General features: G+C 44.4%; 2 protein-coding genes across 8 annotated transcripts in view; one reads left to right on the top strand and one right to left on the bottom strand.

The window, feature by feature from the left end:
* KBTBD12 (kelch repeat and BTB domain containing 12) overlaps positions 1 to 1,497 on the bottom strand; it is a 40,953-nt gene extending 39,456 nt beyond the window's left edge. For both annotated transcript variants that reach the window (XR_008578843.1, XM_054838494.1), the window contains exon 1: positions 1,401 to 1,497. The gene's annotated coding sequence lies outside the window, so the exon portion shown is untranslated. The remainder of the gene's footprint in view (positions 1 to 1,400) is intronic.
* Positions 1 to 19,654, top strand: part of MGLL (monoglyceride lipase) — a 107,701-nt gene that overhangs the window by 24,802 nt on the left and 63,245 nt on the right. For 2 of the 6 annotated variants that reach the window (XM_054838501.1, XM_054838496.1), the window contains exon 3: positions 17,697 to 17,835. In XM_054838501.1, the coding sequence (XP_054694476.1) occupies positions 17,781 to 17,835 (55 nt within the window). In that variant the 5' untranslated portion in view covers positions 17,697 to 17,780. Of the gene's footprint in view, positions 1 to 15,874; positions 16,001 to 16,162; positions 17,121 to 17,696; positions 17,836 to 19,654 lie in introns of those variants that run through there. The other 4 variants (XM_054838498.1, XM_054838499.1, XM_054838497.1 and 1 more) reach the window with 4 other exon arrangements.

Here is a 19,654-nt window from a genome sequence, read left to right as displayed (position 1 = left end):
CCCAGTCTGAGCCAATTACATGCATTAATTGCATGAGAAGAATAGAAGCTAAATATATACATACAGAGCCCATTTATTTTACAGTTCACATGTGCAGATCATTTTTCTTACATATCAAAACTAATTGAAATGGCAAAGTGCTCATTCACAGAAGGAGGATGCACAAGTTTTTTATATATCCAATGACAGATGCCAGCAGAAGGAAAATGTATTTCTAAAGTGTATTTCAGTAGCTCTCTAAGCAGCCTGGCAAAGGTCCTAGAGGTTTCTTTTTTTGCATTTATCTAAACGTACTGGCAAGTATAGGAAAGGCTTACTTTCTGGAACAATTGTATCATACAGCGTAAATTGCACTGTATCACAATTAAAAGAAATGTAATTCAATAACTTGGTGCAAACTAGGCTCTATTTGCATTTTTACAACAGAAAAGATTGTGAACTCTGATTGCTAATATTTACATAAAATTCTGAAGTATGTATCCATTTGGCGAGCAAATGCTAGTGTATGAAAGCTTTAGTATCCCTGTCACTTAGCAGTGAAATTAAAATAAATTGCAAGTTGTAAACCCTTATAACTTGACATCAGCATTCCATTAGTTACTGTTCGAATCCAGCCTTCCCCATAAATTTCCCCAGTTTCAATTTCAATCACTGCCAAGCAAATATCTGGGTATGTCCCTACCCACAGAAAAGAAAATTCATAGCAACAACACAGCACCACCTCCAAAATGGCCCCTGCACTCGCACGCATATGTGATACCTGCTAAATCTGCGATCCCCACTGAACCCTCACGTTACAAGTGTTCAGCCTCTTGACGGTAAGGAATCAGTGCCAGGCACGTGTAGATACCTTGATGGGAGAAGCAAAAGTTTCCCCGAGCTTCCTTACTGGAAGCAAGTCTAGATGTTTGCAGGCTTGTGGAGTACGCAAAGCCCCCGCCACGCACAGACCTCAGACACTGAGGTTTCTGGATCCGCAGGCTGATCCTATTTCCACACAGCTGGAAAACCCCATATAGCTGCAAACAGACCCCAAGTCTGATATCGTTTGGGGGTTCCAATCCTACCTTTGTAATTAATCCCTTACGTTTCCTTTATGAACTGGACAGCAGGTGCTGTAAGAAACTGAGAGGGCTTCAGTTTTGGCACGGACACTGGGTCCTTCAGCCTCCTCCCCATGTAGGTGTCTCGCAGCTGACCCTGCATCGCCATGTATAGGTCCCCTTCCGGCATCTTTAAGGGTTCCCCGACACGTACATTCAAGCACCCCTGCCCACGTATTCCCCACGCACCCAGTGACCCAAAGCAGCCTGGCCCTGGCATTTCCACATTGCCCAGCCGCCCCAGCACCAAACTCCCTTCCCTTTCCTGCTCTGAGTGGGGAAAGGATTTAAATGTACCTTTCCGACGCCGGGAGCAGCAGGTGTCTGCGAGAGCGCGTGGGAGCGGGAAACAGGGATCTCGTACAGCAGCACAGAGCTGCTGGGGAGCAGCGAGGTGCCAGGGCTATAAATAGCCCGTGCTGGGCTCCTGGCTGGGACAATTTGCTGCTTTAGTGTCGTGCATAGGGGCACATTAGGACGCAGCCGATGGGCACCGGTGCTGCTCTCCTTCCCCCCTGCCCGTACGCTGCCTGGCCCGCCGCCTGCCAGACTCAGTGCTAAAAAGCAGCGGGCTCCTCTGTGGGATGGCACAGTCACCGCTGGTGTCGGTGGCCCACCTAAAGAGTGATGTGTCCCCCCCGCCCCGCAGACCTTGTCACGGGCACATCTCTGCGTCGCAGTTGTTTCTGGGCGGCTGGAGCCGTTCCAGCGTAGGCGACAATCAGACTCCCACCTCCCACTGAGGTCTGGGTACCGAACCGGAGGAGATGCTGTTGCTCGTTGACCTTATCCAAGTCACTCTCAAAACCAAGGCCACTGCCTCTACAGCTGAGAGGAATTTCCCCGAACTGTTTCTCCTGCCCTTGCTAGATGACTAAGGGCTGAAGCTGTGCATTAAATAAGGATTCCTGACTGAATATAAGCGTTATCTGTATATTTTAATCAGACATAAGACCTGACTATCTTCTTGTTTGTGTTGATGTAAATCAGAAACAGATCCACTAAATTGGTCCAGAGTAGTGGGGCTGCACTGATTTACATCAGCTGCAGATCCTGTACTCTGTAAATTAAAGGGGAATAGAGAGGGCCATAACACATTATTTATATCTCCATATGTTTAAGCAAAGATGGAAAAAAGATTAAGCAAAATTTAGGGTTATAAAATTGATTAATGTTGAGCTTATACTTTGGGTTGAGAAAGACATTAAGGGGTTTTCAGAACATTTTTTTTTAAATGGCATTAATTTATTTATTTGCTGTACTAATTGGTTGATTGATCACAATAGCTTCTGAGAAAATTGAAAATGAAATTTATTTCCTTATCTAGATTTTTAGTCTGATGATTTTATTGCAGAGTTTTTCCAAAAGCTATAGAGGGAATGTTCAGGAATGTTCAACTGTTAATAGTGGCTTGTTGTTTTTAGGGGGGAAATTAAGATATACATAATTTTAAAAAACATATTTCATATCATGAACAAAACTAGGAAAAAAATTCAAAATTATTAAAGTTTACTCATGTCAGAAAATTTGACAGATCAGATTACAAAGATATATATTGTCTAAACTCCCACATTGTTCCTATTAAAAGTTCAGCTTTATCTTAGAAATAAAAATATCCAGCCTGATACTATAGCTTTCACAGAAGCCAAGATGGAACGGTGAACTGATGAAATGCCACAGCTGCGATAAAACCGGACCATATCCCCTAAATTGCCTTGTTCTTCTGTTACATGCAACAATTTATAGTATGGTGATGGTTAACACGCAGTATTTATGTAATTAATTTTATTTATATAAAACCACTCCACTACCATAATAATAGTCATGTTTCCTCTATGGGTGCATTCCTTCAGCTCATTTCTATAATAAGCCAGTTTCACAAAAACACTAACTAATGCTTTTAAGACAAATTCCTTTTTATGACTCATGAAATTCTGAATATTTCTCTTGCACTTCACTGAGTTAACCGGGACACCCCGTCTTGCAGGAGGGCAACCGCTGGGCAGCTCTCAGCAGCGCTTCGTAATTACACTGACGGAGTAGCACAGCGGTGAATCAGGCCCCCGATATTTTTGCTAGAATTAAAAGCTTTCTCTGCTGTAAGCCAAGCCTGTTTTCACCTTATTCATGTAATTAAATCGTAATCCTTTCATTCTGATATCATTATCTGTTGTCATGGTGATTTTAATTATAAAAATGAGTGCCTGAGAAGTGGGCGAAGACAAAAGTTTTTGCCGAACTTCGTGAAGTTGATGGCAAAGGGAAGAATATCTGTGGTAAAACAACAAATGGGTGATCTTTTAACACAATGTATTTTAAAACAATGATAAGAAGTGGGTGTCGGAGACAGAAGAGACACATTTGATGTGAATATATCAGTGTTTAGGAAATATGTGTCGAATTTAATGTTTTAGAACAATTTTTGCATGGCGCCAGTCATACAGTACCTTCCGGCGTTGCGTGAATGAAGAAATTCCCTTCTCAGTCTCAACTGCTAACGATTCACCTGTTCGACAGCCACCCCCTTTCTAGGCAAAAGGCTGACCAGTTTCCAAGAGTAGCTTTTCAGAGTAAAGACTTTGAGAACAGACACACAACATTTACAGGTCATCCAAAAGAAGAAAACCTGGTGTGCCGGGCGGGTGCATGCAGATTGTCCATAGGTGAAGCTCCGCCGCAGTTTGTGATGAGCAGAGCTACAAGCCGCAGTCAGTTGTAGCCGAGCTTTTAGAAGAGACCTACACGAGCTCAGTTAGACCCTGGGTGGTGTCAGGACGTGGGTTTTCTTTGCTGCCGCTGAAAGATTGCAACCACCACGCTGAACTGAACTCACCTCCTCTGTCGCTCTTGCTGTTCTTCTGCGGTTTTGCTCTGGCTCGTTCTCCGCTGACAAATACATAGTTTTACCCAAACGCGTCATTAAATGGTGACATGACATCATAGCTCACAAGAGGAGAGCCTCACGCTTGACGCCGTGCCTGGGGTGACTCCCTGGCACGGCCGCTGCTCTGCGCTCCTCCCGGCTCAGCAGTTCCGGGGCTCCTCAGCCTCCTGTTCTGCAGAGCGAGGCAGCCCCTGATGTGGGGACCGGTACTTCCCGCGTGTGAGTAGTTCTGGGGCCTCCGTTCGCCCACTTGGCGTTAGCCGGGTGTGGAAGCGCCTCCGGGCCGGCTGCAGCGGTGATGGCACTGGCACCGCTCACTGCCACGGCTGTTCCTCCTGCCGGCACGTCCCACATGGGCAGCTTGGGCGTCCTCCTGCGTGGGCAGAGAACCGGGGCGCACGCAGGCCCTGACGGTGGCTTCGGGCCACGCTGCACGAGGTGCTCCACCAATGGAGATTGTTCTGTTTGGATTGTAAGAACCAGCAACGGTGTTTCGGTTATCGTACCCATACATACAGTGCCAGTTTGGACACACAGGGAGAGAAAAAACAGAAATAGGTTTCCACTTTAATCCTGTTATCTATTCTCTTACGTCAGTCCAAATACAACATTGATTTTTTTTTTTTCTTAGGGTAAGTGTTGACCTTTAGAGCAGACCAAGGGCAATCTTGAGCTCGCCTGTGACCACCGGTCCGGGGGGCAGCGCCCCTGCAGTCCCTCTGAATTGAAATCTCTTTCTGGCTCTGTCAACCTGATTCCCAGGTTGCCTGACAGATAATGCGGCATGCCAGCCACCCGCTGCTTTTTCATTTAAATAAATGAGAAATTTGTGGCTAAATTAACACTCCAGTGGAGGTAATAAGGACCGACTCAGCAGCTGCCATGATGTATGCAAATTGCAGTTTCACACATTAGGAGCTAGATGTTGCTTAATTTGTAGTCCTTTCTGTCTTTTAAATGAAAGAGTCTCCATCAAATTCAGGAATCTTATTAAAAAAAAAAAAGCAAAAGAAAGCCCCCAAAGTCAACTACTCACCGGTGTTTCTAACTGCACCTCGAGCCTTTCTTCTGGGGTTTCCTCCTGATAAGCAGTTATTACTGAGTTACACTGCACTGCCGGATGCTTTTAGGCAAAATATCTGCTGATTTCCAATGAACACACAACCTGACGGAGGAGGTACTGCTGGCTCTTTGGTATAAACAGAAACCTGATTTTTTTTGCAGTGGTGCCACAATCCAGAAGCCCAACATCCATCAGGTTTTTTTCTCTGGAAATGAAACTGTAATAGTGTGAAGGAAGACCTGTGATAGCCACCAGTTAATCAGACAGAAGGAAGGGGCTGATAGGAGAGCACTTTTTCTCCTTTTAGATCAGTAGAGATGGGAATGGAGATGCAAAGAAGCATGCAACTGGATGGGCTTTGTGGAAATGCTGTTCTGTTCATTAGTTTTAGTGCTTTTAATGTCTGTAAGAAAATTACGGATATAACTGTATTAGGGAGAAAAAGATTTCTAAATGGAGACCAAAACCGAAACTCAGGAAGGGAAGTGAATACTCAGAATAGTAGAACTTGAGGCCATTATGACCACAGAAATTAGAAATAACTATAATGTTTCTCAGGCTGTATTCTGTGAGAAGAAGTAAAGTATTAAAAACATTCTAAATCGGATTTTAGCTGGCTCAGAAATGCTGCAGCCACAGGATATAAGGCTAAAAAATGCTCCAGACTCACTCAATCTTTCTCAGGTTTTATTCAGAAAGGCAGAGGTTTCATTCTGAAATAAATCCCATTCAAATGATTTGGGGTTTGCCTATCTTTTTTTGCTCTCCTGACCTACATGGTCAGTCCTCAAGAGCTATTGCCACAGGGCTTTGAATTCCTTTGGAAGAGATGCTCTTTCCTCTGCTCTGGTCACCAATTCTTCCACGCTCAGTTCCTGTTCCTGGATGTCACCTTCTCAGCCTTCATTTTTCCCTTTCATAACCTGGAGATACTGTAGTGACCCCAGCGGTCGTTAGCAAAGCACTAACGGGAACTTGCCCTGTCTAGTCGTTATTTGGCTGCATATGTCGAAACAAACTGTCACGTGAAAATGCAAGTAAAAAAGCCGCAGTGAATTTGTGGGCAAGAAACACTCAGACTCTAACCAAAAGGCAGGGGCTGAGAGCGCTTCCCAATTCCCAGAAGTGAATGCGTACCCGGGCTGGTTTCCAGCTCCCTGCTGAAGGCAGAGCTGGCGTACACCTCCTCCCCATCGCTCTTACTCCTCGAGGAAGGGAAACCTGAGCACTCCGGTGGGACGGGAGCTGCAGCCTGCCCTGAACTGAGTTATCAGGGACAGGGATTGAGGGAAAAGCCCCAAAGTGCCTCCATCCTGCTGTTCAGATGTAATCTTGGCAAACTTGCGTGATTTACTATTCAGGATGCCAAAGATGGCCGTAATTCTGGCTGCTGTGACTTTATCTGTCACTCAGTACGAGCCCCTGCAACTCTCTTTGTCCCTCATCGCTAAACCAGGATGATAATGCTTTCCTACCAGTCAGAGAGATTAATTAGTATTCACTAAGCTGCAGGGCCTGTGTGCCAATTGTGCAAATTAAGAAGGGTATCCAGCTTTGTGTGTTCCAATAAATTCTGCATTTGCTGCAGCCCCCCAACCTGGCACACAACTGTGCCACAAAAAATGCATTAAAAACTCCTTTCCTACACAGCGGTTATTGTGACTGGATTACCAAATAGGAAGCAAACTATGCATTGCTTTTCTGACAAAGAGGGGAATGGACTTCTCCCATCGTGGGCGTGAGGCATCTTCTCTCCCATCCCCCTGCTGCCCCAACCACCGCTGGCGTTTGTAGCGTAGTGCTGGAGCTCCAACCCACATGATGAAACTGTGTCCCAGAAGCAGACAGACAGCCTGAACTGTCCATCCATCCGTGGGTGGCAAGGCGATGGGGAGACAGATGGTCACAGCAGGAGCAAGAAGAATGGACCACCTAGCAGAGCCTTACCCTCAAAGACCTTGGTAAATGGCACACATCCTGGTTGGCACCAGATACCCTCCTTCACCCCGTGATCTGAGTCACCAGACTGTAGCTTTGTGAGTTCATTTGCAAGGGATGTCATGAATTAGGAGGTAAAAACTTGGAAGGATCCGCAATACTGTCACCCTTTTAATTACCCACCTACACTTGCCCATAAATGTGCAGCTGATTTTGTTCAAATCTTGCAACTGAGCACAGTGGTTTATTCTAGAGTGGCAGTACATCACGGAAAAGGAAACAGGAATTAGGATCCTTCAAAAAAGTAAAATTTCTTCTGCTTTTGTACACAAAAAAAGGATGAAGAAACGTAGCATCTTCCAAGTTACACCCCATGTGGCAATCTTCCAAACCTCTTTCCCTACGTTCCTATGTGCTAAAAACCCAAATGTTCCATATCTTGCTTCCAAATTCTCTGGCTCACTTCCAACAGCTCTTACAATACAGTTGGGTATTGTCTAGTGAAAAAAAAAAAATCACCTCAGACTGATAATTAAAAATAAATTTGATCATCAGATAGATATGAATGGCCAAGGGGTGCTGTGCTGAATAAATCATTCATGCTCACAGATTTCAAAGCAGCAGAAGTATGTGTTTCTGATCTCACCGAAGTTGCCCCAGAAATCCTTGTTTGTTGCAGAAGAAATTGCTGAAGAAATTTGAAACTGGGGGCAGAGGTGGAGGCAGATGAGCCATTGCAGAGAGCTACACTGCCGGGGTGCAGTCTGGGGTACGCGTCTGAACTGGACTGCAGAGAGAGGTTTTGGACTCAGGCAGACGTTGCTGGATTGGTTTCACCCCGTCTTACACCAGACCGAGCCCCACAACACCAAAGGCTAGGAGTTTGCCCTTGTTCTAAACCAAAGCGCAGATGGTGCTGTAATCCCACCCGTGTGGGTGCTGAGGCGCTGGACACAGGTCTCAGGATGGGACGGAGGACGCACACGATGCGCAGCATGTCTCATACACATTTCACAGCACAGGAGGGAAAGAGATGCTTTGTGCTCTCTCGCTCAGGTGCTGAATGTTGCAGCCTTCCCTCTGCTGTCCTCTCCCTCAGAACCTCCCAAGGTCTGGAATGATGGAGTTTCACACAGGTATCTACAGCCAGGAGCTGAGTGTTTCCTCTTGTGCCTGAAAGGGCAGCATCTCCAAACTTTAGATTTCCATTAAAAGTAACTCCGGAGAAGATTCTGCAATGTACTAGGAAAAGTCAACAAGTAAAAATAATCAACACATGCCGGTACGAAAGCACCATACTGTGAACGGGGAGGTCGCTGTGTGCAGGAGTTCAGGAAGGTCCACCGACAGGTCTGTGGCAGGATCCGAACAGACGTAACCGGCCCACAGCAACTGCAGATGCTCGTGACTCCAAAGCACAAACAAAACCACAGATACCTTTGCTACGTGAGAATCAAAGACTGTAGCCAAGACATAATAGATATCTTGTGTTGGAGGAAACAAGATAAGGGTTGAGGGGGTGAACTCTTAGATACTGTAACTTTTGATGTTATTAACAGCACATGCTGCTAATTTACAGTAAGATCATATACAAAGGTTGTTAATGGCCTTGAGGATTGAAGATGTCCATCTCTACAGAACATGTGGCTCTGGTAACAATCCTTTGTTGTCCTGAGATATAGTATTGTCATCTCATGTAGAAAATACTTTGCCTATGGATGCTCTGCCCCCTTTTTCACTGCAATGCTCCTCATTTAAAATCCTCTTACTCAAAGTGTACTTCTGGGTTAATTATTACATGCATTAGTTCAGCATAGGAAGAAAATCAGTGTGTTTTCCGGCACTAGCAGGTATAAAGTAAATTGTAGCAGATACTGTAAAAATTAAATAACTGAGAGGGAACAATTATGAACCAGATGCAAACAGTAATGAATGTGGTGCTTAGTACAGAATAAGTCCCATGTGAATTCATGGTGTTGATGTGCAACGCTGAGCACAACTGGGCCTTAATTTTGTTGGCCGCTTGGCACTGCCAGGGTGCCTATATAGGAGAACACTCCAGGAGTGAGCAGTGTATTTGGTACCAGGTTTCCGTAAGACATTAAGATACTGCCTAGCACAGTATCCTATACCAGGATGGCAGAGTATCTGCTAGAATTCTCCTAGTTGTTCCATACCGTAGTGCTTACTTTTTTCCTAATATGCATTTCGCACTGGGGATATTCTTTATTTTCTCTAGTACTACTCCTGATTTACATCAGTGTGAGCAAGAGTAGAATCAGGCCTCCAGTTAAATAACTAATGCAGCTGTTTTGCTGAACCAGCTTCCTGGCTGGGAATGAATCCAGTCAGCTGTGGATAACAAACCCCAGTAATAGAGATTTCAAAGATTTCATACATTAATTTTTTTCTTAGTATTTGCAGAGTTACTTTTCTTACAAAACTCTGTTAGGCAGATGTTAGGAAGTAATTACTGTACATGAATCAGAAAGAAAATGCACATCTTACACTGAACATGTGTGAGTGGAGTGAGTAAGGAAACCAAAGACAAATGAGAAAAAAGCTAAAATATAGCTGAGCAGAATCTGCCAGAATTCGCCATGGGGTTATAAGGAAGACACAGCACAAGGCAAGCTCTTCTCATGAGCCATACATTTATTGTATATCCAAAACAACAAGCCTGCTACCTTTTCTAGCAACAGCAGAATTATACTCACCATTCACGGACAGAAGATGAATTTAGCCCTGGCTGGGCAGGTACAGTTTCCACCAATACCTAAGAGCCTTTCAGGCAATTACATCATTAACCAATGTGGTGGGCAGTACTAAAACGTTGCTACATACGCTCTCATGCTCAAATATCCCAAAGTATCCTTAGATCACTTTGCACATAGATGTAAAAAGGACGGATCATATGAGTTAAAACTCTTGCCTCCGTGTACAAAATTATTGTAATTTTTATATATAAATACAACCAATCTTCAAATGATGGTGGCAGCAGTAATAATATCCAGCAGATTAGGATAGAAAACAAAACTTTAGGGAAAATTTTGCCCTGAAGAATGTAGTTGTCCAGGCTGTGGTTTTGTCCAGGACACAATATTCCCTGTACTTGCAAATCTGGGTAATCTTTAACAACTAAAAAAGTTACTGCTTCTGTCGTTCACAGTGCTCTGATGCATAGATTTCAAGATGAGATGGGAGCTAGTAAGGGTATAATTGGGTAAACAAAATCAGGAGCATTAAGAATGGATTTTGCCCCCAGCTTCCCTCCAGCGCTGATCCCTACTTTTCTCTGCCCTGATTTCCCCCTTTGTAAAATTTTACCCTTCCTTTCCAAAGAACTTTGAAATCTCAGGTTCGAAGTACTATATTAGAGTTAAATAAAATATCTTGGTAAGCAATAATAAAAAAACCTGCGTGTCTTTTACGGCATTTTCCATCACTAGCAGTTAATGCACTTCACAGGTGAGGTTGGTATAATTCCCTTTACGTTGCAGTGTGGCTGGACCAACTGAGGCCAAGTAAGGAAATGATTCACCTGTACCATGGAAGCTCCCTTAAGATGCCTTTAGGAGCATAAAGCAGACCTCCAGATTGTGCTGATTTTCACACATAAATCAATTTCATTCAAAAATAAATTGCACATCAGTAAGTATGGTGGTCTAAAATTCCATCTCAATGTTTATGAACCTACAAACACCATAAAAAGAAATATTACAATAGAAGTCTTTAAAATTACAAACCAGCCAGGATGTTTAATATTTCAAGTCTAAATTACAATATAAAACCTCATTTTGAGAAATGCTATGAAAGCATCAGGGTTGGGTGCATTTTAGAACAGCATTTGTCATAAAAAAGAGCTTGAACATTTGGGTTGCCAAGGCAGAAACAAGCACCACAGACACATTTTACCCTTATGGGGATTCATCAAGGTTGTGCAGTGCAGCTGTTGTCTTAGTAAAAGAAAGTATCGGCCCCTGGCTGGAAGAAACAGAAACATAATTATGTTATGATGAGCTGGAAAACATGCAAAGAAAAATTGGAATGCAAAGCATGATAAATGATGCTTTGTCAATCGCAAAGCAGCAAGAAAACCAGGCGGCACAATAATAACTCTTCTCCAGTCAATGCTTCCAGTTTGGCTACCAAAATAAAGCACCACTCTCGCCACGACAGAATAGCTGTATCTTTTGGCTGTATTATTTGGTTCTGCTACAATGATGCTGGGTTTGTAAAGTGGATTATGCAGTCTTCCTTAGGAATAGGAATGAGAAAAGGAATGGTCAGGTACTTCTCAAAATTGAGACCAGAATTCCACCTGGAGAAAATGTATAATGTTGTCTTATTCTGATTTTTATGCATATTAAAATTTAAAGCTTAGAACCTTTTCCTTTAAGATGCCTGTTAATTATGTTTTCTGCCACACAAACCCTGTTTCTGCCAAGGTGACCAACATTTTATCAATAGTAATATGGCTACATGCAGTCATATCACAGTAAAATAGGAAATGCCATCCTCTAACAGACTCATTAATCTGTCTGTCCTCATAGTGACAAGGACAGGATTTCCCTTCAAGTGCTGCAGCAATGTGCTTGTCCAGGGTATAAACCACTGAAGTCTATTCTCGTGATGTGAGTGAATCCAGAGAGAAAATTGGACTAATTATATGCCAGCACAGGAAACTCGTATTTAGAAACCAATACCGGGCCGCAGAGATAAAAAGGGACAAATGTTTAAAGAAAACTCTCTCACGATAAAGGGGGAAATGATTTAAAAAATAGAATAAAATAATGCAGGAGGAAGGGGAGTTTGGTGGGGCTAACGGGCCCGGGGCACAGCAGCTCTGCCTGTGCCCTCTAGTGCCCGAGACCCGCAAGACTTCACGGCGACCTCCCTAAACCGGGGGCTGTGCACCGAGCAACCCCCAGCGAGGTTTCCGCAGCACCCCGTGCGGATCAGCTCCCTTGCTGGGACACTGCTAAGCTTACACAATTCCCGACTTTCATAAAAAACCCCATATTTATTCCCAAGGCAGAGTTATTCTCAAGCAAGAGGGTTGCTAGAATAACTCTATCAAATCCCCCTCTACAGGCAAAACTTGAGGGCAGAATTTCCACCTTTCATTTTGAATTTCCTACCTTTGGAGGATGCCTTTTATATATTTCATACTAAGAACACCTCAGAATCTGGTTTTAATATTCTTGTGGGTTTTTTAATTTTAAAAAACCAAACAAATGAGCCACTAAACAAAACGTGCATTGCTTCTGTAATTAAAAACAACCAGCTCTCAAATTAGCATGTATGTAGGATGGGTCATCTTCTATACATCAGTTTAAAGGACTGAAACCTATATTCAAAGAGTGTATTTTTAAGTGTGTATTTTTGGTCCTGTCAAATAAGGAGCACAGGCAAGATACTAATCACTTCACTCATATAGCTACTATTTGCAGTCACGGCTTTGTAAGCGACTGCTAATGACAGCATGATTTGCAGAATTTTTATTACCTACAAAAAATTAGGACTATTTTTACCACTAATTATTTTCATTTATATGGTAAAAATACTTTATTACTTGACTGTAGTTGGTATTAAACCACTTGTAGCTTAATCTAATAATTCTATTCCCACTGATGAGGGAAAGTGAAATTACTGATGGGCAACAAATCAGTGGAAGCCTGCAAACAATTTCTGTGATGCTCAGATATCCCTGCGCTAACCCTTCAACCTTTCTCCATTTCACTTGGCACTAATTTGTGAAGAGGTACATGAGACTGCAGAATCGCAGACCAATGCCAAGCTAGTTATAATTTCTCCTGATACTGTTAAGCTTAACCTGATCAATAAAATACTGTCCTTTAACATTTTCTTCCTCAATCCGGTTAGCCTGACACCAAGTTCATTTCTTTGGCTTCAAGGCATTAAAATTGTTATTTTACAGGAAAACAAAAGCAGTTTATCCCACCCTCCACTCCTGTCTCATCCCCATACATGTCTTATTCAGGAATACCAACAGGCAAGCAAAGGCAGATTACACAAATAAGTAAAGCTGAATGACTGGAGTCTGGCTAGGGATAAATAAATAAATAAAAAGCCAAAAAGAAGGGGCAAAACCAAAATAATGACTCTAAACTGACAGGCTATTTTTGGCATTGGCTTCTTTGCTTTTCACTTGATTTTAATTCTTCCTCTTCATGCTTCATCTCCCGTTGTTTCCCCTGTGCTCTCTTGCTTGCGCTGTCTGTTGCTCTCTCCAGCTGCTCCCTGACTACTGTAACTTCCAGCATTTTTCTGTTGGAGCAGATTCTTCCATAACCACATACTTCTTTGATATTTTATTATTGCCTCCTCCTCTATTATTTTTTTCCTCCTTCTTGTCAGCAAAAGTTCTCTTTGTGGTCCTGGCAAACAGAATCCCAAATGGTTTAGCACCCACACCCCATCAAATCCACTTCTCAAACAAAAATACTCCTTTGCAATTTAAAAGTGTGGTGTCATCCACCAGAGCAGAAGGATCTCATACATTCTATTTACCTTTGCATGCCGACTGGATATGATCCATTAAAAATTAATTTTGTGAATGAAAGCCTAATGACAAAGACAATCCTATCTCATTCCCTTACCCCACCAGAATTAGACGCCAGCCAGCTGTGCTGTCTCCCAACCATCCTACTCTCTCCCTTCTCTTCTCTTTAGCCCTTTCTCTCTCTCCCCTTGCTGTGGTAACAAGTTTTCATTATATGTGTTTTCTCTGTCATTCCAGCAATTGATTCTTTTCCTAAAATTTGCCTTATTTGAGGGTGTAATCCTTTTCTCTATACTCCAGTGGGTACCTTGGGAGTCAATGGAGATGCTTAAACTAAGCAGGGCTCAGCCTTTAATAAACCAAACACCTTTCCCTACAAGGCTTAAGCAATTACAGAGTTAGTGTAAAGATTCATCAAGTGTATTTCTATTTTTTATTAAGAAGTTGATTTAGCTTAAACTGTATTTCCAAAACATATTTCACTCCACTGAGACAAGAGAAGATGTTACAGTCTCATAAATACTGCATGCTCAGACATCCCTTTGATTTCTCACAGGGAGTTAGTATGCTATAATTGCTCTGCTAAAGCCCTGTGTATTGGTTGGATATCACCTAGGTGAATTCTTCAGACCCAATCCAGTTTTCTCAGGTGGCTTTTCATTCACAGCTTAAACTCCATAAAATAATAAGGTAACTCGTCAGCAGTTGCTTCTCATTCATTTTTATGATGTTATCACGAGATGGGGGACGGTGTGCTACCTATGAGAAGAAATGTCCTCAAATTCCTGGGGGCTCAGGGAAGCTGGCAAGAAGGGAATGAGGGGTTGGCTGATCTTCTGCTCCTGTGCAATGGTGAGAATCTGGGCCTGGCAGAGAGCGTAGGCTGGACCACAGTCCTGCTGCCTCCAATATTAGCTACACGGAGGTTAACGGGGTATCAAGAGAATCATATATCCCAACTGACCAGGGCAGGATCTCACCCTCGTGTCCCAACAAAGGTCATTTTCTTTGAGATGCTATTTTTATCCTGAATTTTAGAAAGCGATTTTTTCCTTGCCTCCCCCCACCTCTCTGTGGCCCTGGGAACTGGGATATTCCCAGCACCACAGCGGGAGAGGAGCCTGTTCCTGGCATCAGGTTTCATGGATGGCTGTAGGGAAGCAGTAAAGTGTTCCTGGCAGATAAACTGTGCGAGCAGGGGAAGAGGCTTCTTTCCTTCTTTCTTTTCTTCTTAATCCAGTTATTATCTGATCTGTATCCTTTAAATAAATACATATGCCCTTGCTTCTTCCAACTCTGGACCTGGCTTGTGATAGCTCTTTAATTCCACCCATCCATGCTTAGACAGTAGCTGGCCTAGCAAATTGTACCCCCCCAAGTACAGCTCCCAGGGCTCTGGTTAAGACTCCATCTGACCTAAATCTCGCTCATTATAAAATGTTGGATTTGGGTTTTGGGGTTTTTTTTCCAAACAATAGCAGTTACAGGAATACATAATTTTGCTTTTGCTGCTTATAACTAAAACTCCCCCTAGGGCATTTAATATAAATGACACTGGAAGAGGAAAAAATCTGGGGTTTATTTCCTTTTTATTTTTACATGGGTCATCTCTAAGGTTTTGCATTTATTGTTTTTATCGTTAGCATGTATTTCTTTCCTTTCCTCAGCCTTTGTTCCCAGGTTTGGACTCAGTGAGCACATTGCCTAGCTTTAAAAAATATTCTTAGTAGCTGCCTCATCTTAAAAAGGCCTGAGACCGCTAAGTATATGTAGGCATGTAACAATTAAAGTTTATATTATTAAGCTGATGAAACGTAAACTGATGAATCTGTGACCTTGGTATAAACAATTCAAAAGTGCTCGATAAATGTTAAGCACTTACCAGTATTAAATGACAAAACTCAGCATCGGGATGCCTAAAGGCTGGGAAGCTATTTTAACTTCAGGGAACCTTGCTGTGACAATTTTGATAAGCAAGTGTCATATACCATCAAGCAGATCTCAAATTACACAGTTGCAACATATGTATTGCATTTAATCTATGGTGATTAGGTGCACTGTTAGATTATGTGTGTATATACTGTATTCATAAATTGCCTCTACCGTGAATGAGGGTGCGAAGCGAGGGGCTTGGGTGCTCCTCTGAACGTGTCTGAAAGACTCAATCTTTCCGCTGTGGCTCCAAAGCCTGAAGAGCCGCACATCTAAATGCAAACAGTGAAGTTTGGATTTGAGACTACCAAGAGCGGTTCAGTCCGGGGAAGCCCTGAAGGCAGCACGGCTTCAGCCTGCCCACTCTGAACTCAGCGTGTAAAAGCCGTCCACGCTCCCAGGGTGTCACTCGTGGCCACCTAAGTCCGCTGACAGTCAGCTGAGCGGCCGCTCCTATGGCAAGAGCCCGGTATTTGGGGTTTTCCGCCCCCGCGGTGCTGCCCGCCGCCGGCAGCCATGTGAGGCCAGCGGGGAGGCAGACGGAGGCTCAGCCGGTGAGATCCCACCCGTGACTGCCCTGGGGAGGGGGGCGGCGGCTTCTTCCCCCTCCCCGCGGCCAGACGGCTCGGGGGGCACCGGGGGGGGTGTGGGGGGGTGCGTGTTCCTCCGCTCCACCCTCCCGCCGGGCACGGCTGCTCGCTCGGTCGGTGCCCAGCCCAGCCGAGCCGGGGGGGCAGCAGCGACCGCGTCCCGGGCGCGGCACCGCCCGCCCATCCACCCACCCACCCATCCATCCATCCGTCCATCCACCCTTCCGCCTCTGCCTCCGGAGCAGCCGGTGCGCAGCGTGCGGTGCAGCCGCCCGGCTTCGGCTCCGCTGGGGCAGCGGGGAGCCTGCCCGCCCGTCTCGCCGCGGGGGGAGGATGCGTGTGCGGGGCTTGCGACCTGGGATCGCGTCGGTGCTCGGATCCCTCCTCCTCCTCCTCCTCCTCCTCTCCTCCTCCCTCCCGCTCCCCGCCTGGCAGCGAGGGGCCGGGGAAGTTGCGCTTACACGTGAGATGGCTTCGCAGCGGGGATCGCTTTGAGAAAGAGGTCTCCCCCTCCCTCGCCTCCCCCCGTCGCCGTGGCCTCCGAACAGTAAGTGGCAGGAAGGAAGTAAAGTTGCAAACAACCTGCAGCGGCAGGAACTTTCTGAGCTGCTCCAGCTGCATGTGTTCAAGGTGCCTTTGATGTGCGTGCAGCAGCTTCTGGAAAGTGGACTGCAGCTTTCCCACTCGTCACCCCTCCCTCTCCCCCACCCTTCCCAACCTCCCCTCCCACCACCGCCACTTCAGCCCACACACGCAATTTGTTTGAGAAGGGGGAAAAAAAAAAAAAGAAAGAAAAAAAAAAGTGGTGAGATGAACAAGAAGTGGTGAATTACCCAAGCGACTTTCCTCAAAGAGCGAGCGAGCCGGGAAGAGGAGCTGCGGCGAGCCCCGCACAGCCCGCCCGGCGCACCGGAGCTGCCCGGGAGGGACCCGCCGGGCACCCACCGGGGACCGTGGGGGCTGCGTGGTTGGCGGAGTGTGAATGCGTCTCCGCAGCGAGATGCAAAAAGCCTTATCTGCTTGCATTTGACGTGCGATGCCGGCTCCTCAGTAGAATGCAAACCCTTGCACAGGATGAAAACAGGTTTGTTGCAAATTCTCCTGGAAATGTTTCGTTCCCCAGCGCCGCCACCTTCCTGTTTGAGATGTCAGAGAAGATCTTAATGATGACACGGTGGCAGATACCTCTGCTGCGTACCCTCCGCTGTTCTTTGGAGATGTTAAGGCAGAGATAAATCTTTTATGCAGCTGTCTTTTCATATCTGTAGCGGTTGCTGCACAATCTGCACTTGATTGCAGCTAAAATACTCTTTTTAGGATCCGTTTCGCAAAATGATGCAAAATAAACACAGATGGGAGAAGTGGGGGAGAGAAAGCTGTAACGAAGTAGTGATGGTGGGTTGATCTTCCCTCCTTCCCCCCCCCCCCAATGCCCTCCCCCAAAATGTGAGCCTTTTCTGAACACAAAATGCTACATTTCTGGTTTAAAGCAGTAAAGATTTTGGGGGCTTTTTGGCTGGGGTTTTGAAGGGAGACTCCCATCAGTGGTGCTTGTCTTACTGACTGACTTTCTTGAATGTCTGTGGCTACCAAGCCCATCAGCCTCTATCTTGCCTTCACCTGTTTTAAAGTATGTCTTGTTTCTTCCGACACCTTGCAGGTCATTCTTCCAGAATGCCAGAGGAAAGTTCGCCAAAGCGGAGTCCTCAAAACATCCCATATAAGGACCTGCCCCATATCATCAATGCTGATGGGCAGTATCTCTTCTGCAGGTATTGGAAGCCAGCAGCAACTCCCAGGTGAGCACTTTCAAGCAAGTGTCCTTTTTTTACTATCAGTAAATAAGACTCTATTAGTGTAATTATTATTTATAGCTTGACTGGCATTACAGGGCTTTGTGCATGGAGCTTTGCAGAGCCACTAAGAAAGATTTCTCTTGTCTGAGAGAGCTCCTACTGTAAAGACTGCATGCTCCCAACCTTTGCTCACTCAAGTTGGCCTTACAGATGTAAAACATGGAGTTACTTTCATCTTATGCACAGCTGGCTTGGTTGGCAGTTCTGTACGCTACCGAGTGGCACATGGAGGTGGCTGATGCCCATCAGCAATAAACAACTATCTTCAAACTAGTAGCACAGGCAGTCAGGGGGGGATGGGATACAGGCTTAGTGATGTCCACTCTCTCTAATTTTGTTAGTGTCAACAAATTAAATATCAGCATCTGATTTCAGTTTGAACAGTAGTAGCCGAAATCTCAGGGCAACAGGCAGAATATGGTTTGACTGCATTGATTTTGACTGTTGTTTGGGTTTTTTAATTATTTATAGTTTAGTAAATGAATTAGGGAGCTCTTTCATTGGAAACTGCAATTTCAAAACTGACCTCAATAATAAACATGGACAAGGAACCAGATAGAGAAATGTAAATAATGGTTTTTTTCATAATATAAATAATCCCTTTACTGTAATAGCTTTCTATGCTGATTGTGTGCTGATTATGATCTGCTATAGAAAGCTATCTCTGTTCCTCCCATAGTTACAATCTTTCTTCTTTCTCCCAGTATCTGCTGGCTTGACATGTATTTATGCTACCACTTGATATACAGGTAGCTACTTCATAAAAATCTGTATATTGTTTTATTGGGTTTTTTTCTGCAAGTCAACAGGAAAAGCTGTGTTGATTTTATACAGCTAGAAAACAGTCACAGGAAAAAGTTGTTCAAGCTGTAGTAGGAGTTGAACTTTTTCCTTGACCAACCAACAGCTTAGACATCATCCTGTGTCCAAATCAGCCTGTAACTGCACTGGGAGATGAATATGGGTCCAAGTTAGCTGGCCTTGCATTTTATGCCTGCCAAACGAAGGGGCAATGTGAATGACGTAGGTGCTTGCCCACCTCCCAGCTCTCAGCACATTGTCCCCAGGGAGGGGGACTGTGCAGCCAGCCCACCATAGCACCACTGCGCTGGTTGGGCTGTAGGACACAGGTCTTGGTTCAAGATCACCCGGTCAACAGAGCATTTTATAGTTACTTCTACTCACTGCCTTTCAGAAACAAGCAGGAACATTTTTGGAACTGATGCTTTATGTAGTTTTTGCACCGACCTGAAGATTTCCTCTACAGGGAAAAAAATGCTATCAAAACAAGCTTGTACTGTGAAATCAGGCTGTCCTGCATTATAATGCTAATTAATCATTAACTGTTCTTCACCCAGTTGTGGAATTGCTTTCTTTTTTCACATTTAATTTCTTAGCAAATTAGTAGTGAAGGGATGGGTCTTTGATCAAGAAATGAAAGGATGATAAAGAACTGAGAGTTAAAACTTGGTGTCTAAGTCCTCTGGGTAGTTAATTTTTTTTTTTTTTTTTAGGGCTCTGTGTACCAAGCAGTTAATTGAGAGAGAGCTTGCCCTAGTTCTGTGACAACAAAAGTGGATGGGATCAGTGTTGCTCATTTACAAGTGGTTCCTAAGTGCGTGCGTCTGTGTGTGTGCGTTTGCGTGTTTGTGTATAAGGAGGGGGCGTGCTGTTTATTATTAGCTCGTTTTGCATTGTTATGTATGAGAGAGATGGTAAGTGACTGAATAACAAGTTAGTGCCTGGATCCTACAGTCAAGAA

The sequence above is a fragment of the Grus americana genome, chromosome 11 (genome assembly GCF_028858705.1).
Source record: "Grus americana isolate bGruAme1 chromosome 11, bGruAme1.mat, whole genome shotgun sequence".
In the NCBI taxonomy this organism is placed as follows: domain Eukaryota; kingdom Metazoa; phylum Chordata; class Aves; order Gruiformes; family Gruidae; genus Grus; species Grus americana.
Note: the sequence above shows the minus strand (reverse complement) of the source record. Positions and strands in the feature narration are given on the sequence as shown.